Here is a 13,091-nt window from a genome sequence, read left to right as displayed (position 1 = left end):
GAGAGGACAGGACTTCCTCTTCCTCTGCAAGGAGTGGCTGGGGCTGTGTCAGACCCTCCCCCCCCCCCAGACCTTCCCTCCCCCAGCTGCAGGAAGCTCAGCATCCTCCCCTGCTTCCTGCCCCCATTGCTCCTCAGCTGCAGGGAGAGGGGTCACTGTATGGGGACTTGATCCCCCATCTGCCCAACCCCCATGCATCCAGACCTCCCATACCCAGACACCCACACCAAGCCTAACCCTGTACACCCAGAACCCCACTAGCCCTCCATACCTAAACCCAACCCCACACCACAGAACCTCAACCTCTGCATCTGGAGCCCCTTCCACCCAGACCCCCTGCCTCTGGCCTCCCCACCTGTGCACCCAGACCATCCCCCACTGAGCTCCCTGCACTCAAACCCCCACCCTGACGAGCCCCACACCCTGCACCCCCCTGATCCCTCACATCCAGATCCCCATGCAACTGACCCCCAACTAGTTGCACGCACACCCCCACCCCACCAAGACCCACTCCCCCAGCACCCAGGTCCCCCTGCTGAGACCCCACACCCAGACCCCTCTGCTGAGCCCCACCCACCTTCACCTGGAAGAGTCCCATTACCCATGCACTTGGAACCCCCCGCAATGAGCCTGTGCATCCAGATCCCCCCACATCTAGACCCGCCACTGAGCTGCCTGCTCCCAGATTGTCCCACACCTGATCCTCTCACCCCACACCTGGATCCCCCCACACTGAGCCCCTCCACTCTTGGATTCTGCCTGGTTGAGCCTGCCTGTCCCACACCTGGTGTGCCTGGTGCAGAGGGGCAGGGCCCCAGGATGTTTCTGGGGCAAGCCCAGGCCTTGTGCTGTGTCAGGGTCAGGTGCAGCCTCACTGCTGAGTCCATGTCCCGGGGGCGAGGATGGGGGGGCTGCAGCGTGATCTCCCACCTTCGTGCAGCCAGTGGCCTGTGCTCCCCACTGCCATGCTGGAGCCCCTGTATTTATTTATTGACAAATAAAACTTTCAGAATTTTAAAATATTGTGCACAGAATTGTTATTTTTTTGGCGCTGAATGCCCTCAGGAGCACATCTTTCAAAGGAAAAGCAGAGGTTCTGTTTCTGTGGGGTTAAAAGTCCCAGGCCGTTTTTAGTGGGAATGGTTTAGCCATTTAGCCCTGGTCTCTTTGGGGTAATTACATACCGCCTGCCTGCCTCTCCTTCGGAGTGTCCTCCTTCACTTTCTGTCCTAAACTGCCAGGCAGTGATGCTCTGGGCTATACAAACAGCTGCTGCCTTCCACTCCAGAGGTGGCTGCATTACAATGGTGAGTGAGATGGTTTGTAAAGCAGTTTGGGATGAAAGGCTCTACGAGCTGCAAGTTCTTATCAGCAAAGAGAGTCATCTGGTCTCATGTTCTGGGCAGGGAGGGGCATGTCCACCTCCCTATGTGCCCGAGGACACAAAGTGCATCTCGGTGTTGATGTTGGTGTTGCCCGCATGGGTGCAGCCCACCTTTTGCTTGAAGATGAAGGGGAAGACCTTCTTGAAGGCTTTCCTGAAGTTGAGGCCCATGAAGGCGTAAACGATCGGGTTGACAGAGGAGTTGGTGTAGGACATGCAGTGGGCCCAGATCTTCACCTTGTAGATGTAGTAATTGTGCTGGAAGCTGGGGCTGAAGGCCTGGACGAGGATGAGGAATTGCACGGGCCCCCAGCAGACGGTGAAGAGTCCCACGATGCTGGCCACCATGCGGGAGATCTTGGCCCGCATCGCTTCGGAGCGCTCGGCCAGCTGCTGCACCTTGCAAGCCACAGAGACAGGGTGTGTGTGTTAGCATTCACAGCCAGGCAGCTCTGGTGGGAGTTGAGCCATCATGCCAGTGGGTGGACATGTGTAAAGAGGTATACGCACAAGTGGTTGCATGTGTGTATAACACCACACTCCGAGGAGGTGGTTGGCAGTGGGGATTGAACCTGGGACCTCTGGATTGGAGCGCATGAACTTCTGCTGCCTGAACTAAAAGAACAGTGCCGTGGCAAGCTTATCCACCTCTAGTTATGGGCCACCACCGGGGGCAACAGAGCATCACATGGGGTGGGTCACACGTGCAAGTATCGGTGGGTGCCTCTGCGTGCATTCATGTGCAAACAAAACAGTGGGTGCATGGGTGCAAATGGCAGCATGTGTTGTTCACAAGCATGTGGACACAGGTGTATGTACATGCAAGTATCTGCAGACACAGGCCATGCACCTGAGCATCACCTTACATGCACCGTTGGATACAGAGGCCAGGGATGAATCTGGCCCTGTGGTCGAGGAGTCCTGAGCACCATCAACTCCTGCTGGAGCCAGTGAAAGCCGTGGGTGCTCAAAGCTTCTGGAGATCAGGTCTTATGTAGATCTACACATGCACACACCCCCTATGGGCATGTGTGGGGAGTGCAGGGGGGAGGAGCCAGGTACCTGGTAGTTGTTATCGACGGGCTCCACGGTGGGATGTCCCATGTGGTAGAGCATGCCCATGTAGCAGACGCAGATGGTCAGTAGGGGCAGCAGGTAGACGGCCAGGAAGTTGTAAAGGATGAAGGCCTTCTCGTGGGAGGCGGAGGGGAAGGATTCACTGCAATAGGTCTGCGGCCCGAACCAGTAGCCCTCCGTCAACCTGTTGTACATCAGCACTGGGGTGGAGATGATAAAGGAACCTGCCGTGGGCAGCAAGGCCAGAGTCAGTGACCCAGCGCCAGGCTGGGTGCTTGCTTTAGTGGTCAGCAGGGGATGAAGGGACTGAACTGAACTGAACCAGGATCCCAGCCAGTGGGGGAGCAGGATGGAGGGACAGACCCAAACCAGAACCAGGAAGGATCATGGGTCGCAGGGGGAATGAGTTGGAGGGACAAAGGGAAGGGTCAGAACCAGGTTATGAGGATGATAGTTGCCAACGGTCCATTCCCTGAGGGTGGGGAAGGACTCCACTTGAGACAGCCAGCAGCTTCAGCTCATGCCTGTGTTACAGCTGTCCCCTCCCTTCTTACATCCCCCAAATTCCCATTTCAGCCCCCATCCTTGAACATCCCCAACCTCCCCAGGTAGGGCTTGGCTTTGCAAACCACGCCCAGGGGTGGTTCAGATGCAGGTCCCATTTTATCTGAACCCTGACATTTATTGGGTCAGGGGTTGGGCCAGGGGTTGCATAAATGGTTCTAGGCAGTTTCTTTAAAAAATAAAGGGGCCCTTACCCAGTAGGCTCTGTCCCCTCATGCCCACATGGATCTCTCCATCCCCCTTCCTCCTCCGGGAGTGCCAGTGACGGCCCCTCCCGGCCAGCTCACCCCAGCTGCCCGGCACCACTTCAGGAGGGCCACCTTTCCCCAGTCTCCCCTACCCACGCCGGCTCTACTCACAGATCCAGAGGCCCACACTGATGGCGACGGCCACCCGGGGGGTGCGCTGACGCAGAGCACGCAGTGGGAACACGGTCACGTACCAGCGGTCCACGCTCATGGCCGTCAGGGTGACGCAGGTGGCCTGCACGGAGACCTGCCAGGGGAGGCAGAAGCGGAGAGGGGAGAGCCTTGGAGGGGAGTTGGCTGGGGAACCACACATCCACGCACCCACCCCGTGCATTGCTGGCGCCAGGTCGACTGTAACAGAGATACAGCAATACACAGCAGCTGAGTATCTGGCTCTCTGTGTCCGAGTATTCTACTCTTGGAAGCCGATGATCTCGGTTTGCGTGGTGTGGCGTGTTGGAAATGCAAGCTACCGCCGCAAGAGCAGGGGGGTTCCTGGCCTTGCTTGCAGGCTGTGTATGGACGTGTGCCATCTGGGACATTTCCAGTTAGTCTGGAAAATGTCAGCCTAAATCAAGGTGGGGGGGATTTACATAAGAACATCAGTGCTGCCAAAATGGGTCAGACCAATGGTTCATCTCGCCCTGTATCCCAACTCCAACAGTGCCAGATGCTTCAGGGAGAATGTACACAAGGCAATTTTGCAGCGATCCACCCTGTCTTCCACTCTCGGCTTCTGGCAGTCAGAGGTTTAGGGTCACCCCGAGCATGGCGTTGCATCCCTGACCATGTTGGCTATTAGCCATTGATGGACCTGTCCTCCAGGAACTTATCTAGCCCTTTTTTTGAACCCATTTATACTTTTATACTCACAACATCTCATGGCCCGGAGATCCACGGTTGCCTGTGTGTTGGGTGAAGAAGTACTCCCTTGTGTTTGTTTTAAACATGCTGCGGATTCATTTCATCGGGTGATCCCTGATTTTTGTATTACATGAAAGGGTAAATAACGCTTCTCTAGTGGCTTTTTCCAAGCCCTTCAGAATGATAGAGACCTCTCTCATATCCCTCCTTCGTCATCCCTTTTCTAAGCCAAACAGCCCTAATCTTTTTAGTTTCTCTTTGTACGGAAGCTGTTTCATACCCTTGATCATCTTTGTTTCCCATCTCGGAACCTTTTCCAGTTCCACTTTCTCCTTTTTGAGATTGGGTGACCAGAACTGGACACAGTACTGAAGATGTAGGCATGCCATGGATTTATATAGTAGCATTATGATATTTTTGTCTTATTTTCTTTCCTTTTCCTAGTCGTTCCTACCATTCTTTTAGCCATTTGGACTGCTGCTTCTGCATATTGAGCTGAAATTTTCAGAGAACTATCCACAGTGATTCCAAGATCTGTGCCTCGCTGCAGGGAGCAGCCTGCTTTGTCTCTCTCTGGTTTTGGTCACTGTGTGTTTATCATAAAGTCGTGTTATGCTGCAACCTTCCAGCAAGAGTATGTTTTTTATCTAACTTTTCTGTTTGTATAGCATGCACATAGGCCATGTGTGTGTTGTGCAACTGCATGAGAAATATATGTGTGAGGTGCCTGTGTGGAAGGAGAGGACAAAGCTCGCCCTGTTGCTGCCCATGCAGTCTCTCTTTTGAAGACTAAGTCCCCCGCAGTCACCCCAGCACTGCCCACAGTAATGAGCGAAGCCCTAAGCCAATGCCTCACCTGTTGGATGTAATTGACAAACTTGCACATGAACTCCCCGAAGATCCAGCCGGGAAGGGGATACAGCATGGCAGTGAACGGCACGCAGCACACCAGGAAGATAATATCTGTGGTGGCAAGGTTGGCTGTCAAAAGAAAGAAAGGGTCATGCTGTGATTAGGGCACAAGCCTTGGACTTAGGAGGCCTCGGTTCAAATCCTACCTCTGCCACAGGCTCCCTATGCCACCTTGGGCAAGTCACTTAGTAGCTCTGTGCCTCAGTTTCCCACCTGTGTGATGGGGAGAACAGCCTCTTAGGGGTGTGGTGAGGCTAAATCCATTAAAGATGGCGAGGTGCTTAGATACGGCAGTAACAGGGTCGATTTAAAAGGCGAATGAGCTGGCCTTTGCTGTTTCAGTTCTCGTCGTCCCCCTGCCATTCTGGGAACAACGGGTCTGAAACAAAGACTTTGCAGCTGGGAAATGGACATGTCCAGAACAACTGACCCTCCTTCTACTGATGCTGCAGACCTTGGTTTATTTCCCCTCCTCTTCACCCCACGTAAAGGGCCAGTCTCCACCTGCAGAGGCATGGTCCGGCGCAGAGAGCACCAGACTTGGAGCCTTTCTATTTCCACCCCTCTGTTAGTTGCTTTCCTGGCTGCACCCACAGATTCACAGGGGCTGTGCCTCCGCGGATGGGAATTGCCACTGCTCCAGTGAAGTCAATGGAGCTGGGTCAATTTGCACCGGCCGAAGATCTGCAAGGGACCACAAAACGTCACCTGCATCAAGCTTATAACTCCATCTTCCAGCTCCTGGGCCTGTCGGTTAATCCAGCTTTGATTCCCTCTCAGATTCCACTATGCCCAGTAGGCCAAATTCAGAGGAAATGTGTGAGGGGAGATTGGGGTGTCTAAGGGCCTGCTGGCCGTAAAAGAGAGGAAGGGTCTCCTGTATGCTAGTATGAATCTGGATTAACTCCATTGGCTTTAGGGGTGTTACTCCAGGTTTACACCAGTGCAAGAGGGAATCTACATACACAATGAAGGGCTGGAAGAAGGTGTAAGTCACACCCGTCTCAATAGCCTCTGAACCGTCTCAGACTTGCCCCTATGAGCTAACCCCAGTGTGGGGGGGCTGGGAGCCCAGGGTTTGGAGCTGAGTCCCATCCCTGACAGCACAGAGCCTTGACACTGGCTAAGGGGCAGTAATTGCTCTAGCGGAGTGGAAGTTTGAGCCTGGAGGATACTGAGTGCTTCCCGGATGCTGCTTGCTCCTTGCTGGATCGGGGCCATACGCAAAGAGCACCTGGAGTGAGATTTGTGAGGTGTACAGAGGGGGAGTTTCTAGTAACGTCAGCATCAAGAGGCAACAAGGTCTAGTGCTTAGAGCATGGGGCTGGGAGCCAGGAACTCCTAAAATCTAATCTCAGCTCTGACACTTGGCTCGCTGTGCAGCCTGGGATAAGTCATCAAACCCCTCTTGCGCCTCAGTTTCCCCACCTGTAGAAAGGGGATCCCTCCTGGGGCTGGGAAGAGGATCTATATAACCTTGGTCCTCAGCTGGGGTCAATAGGTGTTGCGCCATTGCTTTCAATGGGATTATGCTGATTTAAACCAGGCACCAGCCCTCTCTCTCTAATGCATTGCACGATCATTTTTTTAAGCAATCAAGGTCAAGAAAGTCAATATCCCCCAGGACCAGGGTTTCCTCTGAGTCAGGGGGCCTTGTGGTATTGGCTCATTTCAGGTTCAGCCGGGATGTCCTGGTTAACCCCTGTGCTCCTGGACTGCAGCAGGGTTCTGGTAAGCACGGATGGATTGACAGCGCTTCCATAAGGGATGTACAAGCTATGCGGGGCTGCCCTGAAGGTTTGCTTTGCCCAGGCAGCACTGACCAGAGCTGCCTTAGTCAGGTGAAGACGTTCATTCAGCTTCAGCTGGTTCGGTACAGCTGAGTGTCACTTACTTCACCGTCCTATCCCAGGTGCCTGCTCCTACTTGCACTGCAAGGGATGGTGACATTTGGAAGGGCCTGATCCAGCCCTGCTTGGCGCTTTGTCTGGTCACTGACCCCATAACCAGTGAGTGGAAACCTGTGAGCTGATCTTGCATCTTGCACCCACTTTGCACAGGTGTAAACGAGGACAGAAAGCACAGGGCAGCTGCAGATCAGGCCCCTATTGACTCTATTGTGCCGGATCAGGCCCCTCGATATTTTAGCTGAGGAAAAAGCTCTCGGTAACCTGGGTTACTGCACACAGAACAGGAGATTCTCACAATGAGCCAGGAGATTAATTGTAAAAGCAGCGGATGCAAGGATGGTGGGGGAGGGACTGGGATAGGCAGACCTTAGACTTTAATTTTCTGTCATTGGGCATCACAAAAAGGTCAAAATCTCTCCAAAGAAACTAGATGCAAAGTGACAAATAACCGGCCTGCAGCTACATATTGTAACTGATGCCTGCGGCTAGGAGGAGCGGAGATTGCTGGGGCGAAGGGAGAGGTGGGGCTCCGGGGCAGAATAGCCGGGTCACAAGTCTGAATGCTATATTACTTGAATGGGCTCTCAGAGATAGGTTTCAGAGTAACAGCCGTGTTAGTCTGTATTCGCAAAAAGAAAAGGAGTACTTGTGGCAGGTTAGTCTCTAAGGTGAGATTCCCAACCTCCAAGCAGCCTTCTTCCTAGTATTCCCACAGTACCCCAATGGGCCCTTCACGGGCCTAGAAAATGGCCTGTAATTTCCCCTGGCTGTTTGGTTTGGTTTTGTTTTTAACAACTAGCCGTCACAACGTACAAGATCTTCAAGCACAAAAAGGGGAAAGCTCCTGCCTAAAATGTCTCCCCCAGAGTCACTAATAAATCGTCACCATGAACGGACTCCGAAGATTTGGGTTGTCAGGAGTTTTGTTAAACCCTCTGCAGAATCCCTGCGCTGGAGAGGGCTCAAAGGCCCGAGTTCTCCTTTGACTTTCCTTCACAGTTTCACAGTGCCTCCGTCTTCCTGAGGGCACTGATCAGGATGCCTCTCACTCCGTGCTTAATTTGTAATGAAAAAGGTGCCAGGCCAGGGCAGCGGGGCTCAAGCAATTTTTTTACTTTCATAACGGATGTGGCAAGCCCAGAGGTGCCGGGGCTACGAACTGCCAGGCCCAGAGGTGCCGGGGCTAAGTTCTGGCAAGCCCCGGCACAAATTAAGCCCTGCTCTCACTCCTACGTGTGCTTGAGCAGCTCCTGTTCTGTTTTACCCGCATTCTGCCCTAGATTTCATGTTCTAGCAGTGTTGGATGATGACCCAGCCCATGTTCGTTTTAAGAACACTTCCACTGCAGATTTGACAAAACACAAAGAAGGTACCAATGTGAGATTTCTAAAGATCGCTACCGCACTCGACCCAAGGTTTAAGAAATCTGAAGTGCCCTCCAAAATCTGGTCAGGACGGGGTGTGGCGCATGCTTTCAGAAGTCTTAAAAGAGCAACTCTCCAATGCGGAAACTACACAACCCGAACCACCAAAAAAAAAAGAAAATCAACCTTCTGCTGGTGGCATCTGACTCAGATGATGAAAATGAACATGCGTCGGTCCACCCTGCTTTGGATCATTATCGAGCAGAACCCGTCATCATGTCCTCTGGAATGGGGGTTGAAGCATGAAGGGACATGTGAATCTTTAGCGCACCTGGCACGTAAATATCTTGCGACGCCGGCTACAACAGTGCCATGCGAATGCCTGTTCTCCCTTTCAGGTGACATTGTAAACCAGACGCAGGCAGCGTTATCTCCTGCAAATTGTAACCAGACTTGTTTGTCTGAGAGATTGGCTGAAGTAGGACTGAGTGCACCTGAAGGCGCTAAAGTTTTACACTGTTTTATTTTTGAATGCAGTTATTTTGTGTAATTATTCTACATTTGTAAGTTCAACTTTCGTGATAAACTGATTGCACTGCAGTTCTTGTATTAGGTGAATTGAAAAATACGATTTCTTTTGTTTTTTACTGTGAAAATATTTGTAATAAAAAATATAAAGTGAACACTGTATAGATAAATGGGACGCAATTATTGTTTAAGAGCGTGATTAATCACGCAATTAATTTTTTTAATCGCTTGGCAGCCCTAATATAAATATTGTACTTACACTTCAGCGTGGTACTTGAACTTGTTTTTCACTTGTGAGCCTTGTTTGAAGCCCGAGCCCCAGCTTGTAACTTAGCTTCGTGGGGTCCCTTGTGGTGTGGGGACCCAGGCAGTTGCCCTGCTTGCCACCCCCTAATGCCAGCCATGCACTTGCAACCCCCCTAAACCCATCCAACCACTCCCTGATCTAGATGAGTTGAGTACCCCCGGAAGACCTCAGTGTACCTCCAGGGGTACACATACCCCTCGTTGAGAACCACTGATCTCGGCTGACCTTCTGTATAGCCCAGGCCAGAGAACTGCCCCCAAAATAAATTCTAGATCAGGTCTTTTAGGAAAACATTAAAAATTGTCAGTGGTGGAGAATCCAAAACGACACTTGGCAAATTCTTCCACTGATTAATTACTTTCACCCTTAATATTTTACGCCTTATTTCCAGTCTGAATTTGTCCAGCTTCAACTTCCAGCCACTGGATCGTGTTCGACCTTTCTCTGCTAGTTTGAAGAGCCCATTATTAAATATTTGTTCCCCATGTAGGTACTTATAGACTGTGATCAAGTCACCCCTTAACCTTTTCTTTGTTAAGCTACATAAATTGAGCTCCTGGAGTCTATCACTCTAAGGCAGGTTTTCTAATCTTTTAATCATTCTTGAGGTTTTTCTCTGAAGCCCCTCTAATTTATCAACTCCCTTCTTGAATTGTGGGCACCAGAACTGGACACAGGATTCCAGCAGCGGTTGCACCAGTGTCAAATACAGAGGTAAAATCGCCTCTCTGCTCCTACTCGAGATTCCCCTGTTTATGCCTCCCAGGATCGCATTAGCTCTTTTGACCGCAGTATCGCACTGGGAGCTCCTAATCAGCTGATTATCCACCACAGCCCCCAAATCTTTTACAGAGTCCCTGCTTCCCAGGAGAGAGACCCCCATCCTGGCCTACGTTCTTTGTTCTCAGCTGCATACGTTTACACTGAGCAGTATTAAAACGCACATTGTTTGCTTGAGCCCAAGTGATCCATATTGCTCTGAATAAGTGACCTGTCTTCTGCGTTACTTACCACGCCTGCAGTTTTGGGGGTCAGCTGCCAGCTTTAGCAGTGAGATTTTATGTTTTCCTCCAGGCCCTTGACAAAGAGGTTAAATAGCTCAAATAATTCTGTAGGTCAATTTTGTTTCAAAGGAAATTAACCCTGAAGGACTGCTCTGGAATACGCCCCCTCTCTTCTGAGGCATCCATCCACCAGCGTGAATCTTCAACTGCTAATGGGTTCGCTCTCTTGCCACTGCCTGCACATTGATTTCTGTGTAAATCTTTTGCGTGTTTCTCTGACAATTTGCTTGCTCTTTTCTCTCTTGCTTTCTTGGGCTGGGACGCAGGCTCGGCCGTTGCTTTTTAACACTACCAGATGATCTTCAACTCTGGCTGACCCCTAATATATATATTGATGTTATATTCTTCATTGTCCATTGCTCCCTCCACTGAGAGCAGACCCTCTGCTCCCTCACATCCTGAGATGCACATCCTGCCCGTGCCTAGACTGATAGTCATTAGATTATGAATCACCAGGAGATTTCTTGTTTGGAAGTTATTTTTTTCTTCTCCTCTTGATTCTTACTTGATCACTCTGGCAGTGTATCATTCTAATAATGGCTCGGATCAAATTTTTCTAAATTTCTAAGCCCCACCGTGCCCCCGTGCCCAGCCCCAGGGTTCCTCTGTGCTCAGCCCCACTGCGCCCCATGCCCAGCCCCACCACACCCAGCCCCACCGCGCCCCCGTGCCCAGCCCCAGGGTTCCTCCGTGCCCAGCCCCACCACGCCCCCATGCCCAGGCCCACCGCGCCCCCGTGCCCAGGCCCACCGCGCCCCCGCGCCCCCGTGCCCAGCCCCACTGCGCCCCCATGCCCAGCCCCACCGCACCCCTGTGCCCAACTCACCGATGTAGAAATTGGTGACCGTCCTCATCTGCTTGTGCTTGGTGATCACGTAGATGACCAGGGAGTTGCCCGCCAGCCCCAGCGCCATCAGCAGGGCGAAGAAGAGGGGCACCAGCCAGGCGTCCACCAGGCGCGGGGGGCTCCGCGGCTCCGAGCTGTTGGCACAGAGCAGCCCCCCGGGGCAGGAGCGGTTGGGGAGCAGGAGAGAGGCGTTGAGCAGGGCGCTGGCAGATGCTCCCCGCATGGTCCTGGGGCGCAGAGCGCAGGACCCCTGCCTTTCCCTGGAGGGGGAAGGGGCCGCTCGCTAGCAGGACTCCTGGGTTCTCTCCTTAGCCCTGACCCCCAATGGAGCTGGCGGGTCTCCTACCAGGGGACCCCAGGGAGGCTCCCCGCTCGCCCCTAGGGTCAGGGGTGGGGTTCTCCCAGCGCTGCCTTCAGCAACACGAACTCCCCGAGCCTGGCGAGCTCCCTTCCCGAGGGGCGGCTCTAAGTAGCTCAGGAAGTTTGGGGCCGGCGGGGGCGGGGTGGGGGGGGGTTTAGCTCCTGCGCTAACCTGCAGGCTGCTACCCCGCGTCCTCCGTCCGGAGCAGCAACTCCGCGGCGGGGAACCCAGGAGTCCGAGCGCTGCCCCAGGAGGGAATCAAGCCCCAAAGGCAGAGAAAGCCGCTTCAGCAGGACGCCGCGTCCCGTCTGCTCCGCCGCGCTCCGAATCCGCTCTGGTTTCCCGCTCGCCCTCTTCTTGTAGTGGAGACGCCGGGAGCCCCTCCAGGGGGAGGCGCCTCTGGGGAGCGGCGCGTCCGCAGGGAGACGGGCGTGGCGGGGGGGGGGGGGTGCTGCTCCCGACCCGAGGGAGGGAAAAGTCCCATCCAGTGGGCAGCTGCCCCAGGTCCAGGAGTTGTTCTCTCTGCTGGGGGGTGCCGCGCGGAGATGCCCCCCACCCTGTTAAAGAAATAAACAGCAGCTGAGAACAAATCAAAAGTGGTTTTTTTTTAAATGCACAGTCAGAGGGGCGGGGGGGGGTGTGTGAGGTGCAGGAGTTCAGAGGCCAGGACTCCTGGGTTCATTCCCTGCCGATTCTCCCCATCACCCGGGGCACAGCCCTCAGCTTCTCTGCGCCTTGGGTCCCCCAAGAATAAAGCCAGCGGGGAGCATAGGATTTACCGGCCCTACGGCAGTGGGGTGAACAGTCAGGAATCAGGTGCTTTAAAATGAAAGGCGCTGGGGAAATGCCAGGTGTTCTTGTGGACTGGTTCTGTTCTCTCAGCTCAGGGCATCTCTTGGGGAAACATCTTACTACCAACGCCTTATACCTTGGATAAAGAGAAGATCCATCCAAGCTTCTCCTGCTACCATAGGATAAGAACCTCACAACACCCCTTAGGTAAGGCGGTGCTGTTATCCCCATTGCACAGGTGGGAAACTGAGGCCCAGAGAGACTAGGTCGACCTAACTGCATGGTTCAGGGCTGTGGAAAAGGTCATGCCCTGTGCAACTGAGACTACGTCTACACTACAGACCGTACAAAGGCCCAGCTCTTCCTTTCCCCAATAGAGTCCTCAGAGAAAGGTGCCCCCCAAAGACATGCACCTAACTGCACAATACTGCACCATGAAGGGAGACTGCACTTATGAACCCAGATGCTGATCACTTTATACCCTGAAGCATGAGGATTGAGAGCCCAGGCCCTTTTAATCTTACCTAGTGTAATCACAGTTGTTGGTCTCATCCACATAGACAGCTGATCCTTTTTTATTACTGTTGCTTCAGACATATCATGTGGGGGGTAGTTCCAAAGGTTAACAATATCTTGCATTTTTTAAAAAAAAGAATATTTCAGCTTGTAGGATCCAGGAGTGGCTGTCAACCTGCTAACTGCTAGCTAGTTGGGCAGTAATCATCATGGTTGAAGGGGGAAATGATTCTTCTCATGTAGCAGGGAGATCTAGGGGCTAGCTGTCCGTAGCATTAAAAAATAAAAAACGGTTCCATCTTGCAGGACCCTGGAACAGCTGTCAGCCTGCTAATGCTTGCTTGTTGGCTGGT

General features: G+C 52.9%; 1 protein-coding gene across 1 annotated transcript; it reads right to left on the bottom strand.

The window, feature by feature from the left end:
• Nucleotides 1-980: 980 nt before the first annotated feature.
• Nucleotides 981-11,363, bottom strand: KISS1R (KISS1 receptor). Its single transcript, XM_073324132.1, has 5 exons — nucleotides 11,049-11,363; nucleotides 4,994-5,118; nucleotides 3,385-3,520; nucleotides 2,447-2,685; nucleotides 981-1,783 (listed from the first exon to the last, which is right to left on the bottom strand). The coding sequence occupies exons 1-5, from the start codon at nucleotides 11,290-11,292 to the stop codon at nucleotides 1,427-1,429; spliced, it is 1,101 nt and encodes a 366-aa protein (XP_073180233.1). The 5' UTR covers nucleotides 11,293-11,363; the 3' UTR covers nucleotides 981-1,426.
• Nucleotides 11,364-13,091: the final 1,728 nt, after the last annotated feature.

This window comes from Lepidochelys kempii, chromosome 25, assembly GCF_965140265.1.
Source record: "Lepidochelys kempii isolate rLepKem1 chromosome 25, rLepKem1.hap2, whole genome shotgun sequence".
Lineage (NCBI taxonomy): Eukaryota > Metazoa > Chordata > Testudines > Cheloniidae > Lepidochelys > Lepidochelys kempii.
This window is presented reverse-complemented; position numbering and strand designations above follow the sequence as displayed.

What these genes read in the sequence shown, in the direction of transcription:
- KISS1R (XM_073324132.1), bottom strand. Translation starts at nt 11,292, where the DNA reads ATGCGGGGAGCATCTGCCAGCGCCCTGCTCAACGCCTCTCTCCTGCTC. An exon ending in TTGTCAATTACATCCAACAG is followed by an intron (nt 3,521 to 4,993) that starts GTGAGGCATTGG and finishes CTCCCCTGGCAG; the next exon opens with GTCTCCGTGCAGGCCACCTG. An exon ending in CCGTCGATAACAACTACCAG is followed by an intron (nt 1,784 to 2,446) that starts GTACCTGGCTCC and finishes GTGGCTTGCAAG; the next exon opens with GTGCAGCAGCTGGCCGAGCG.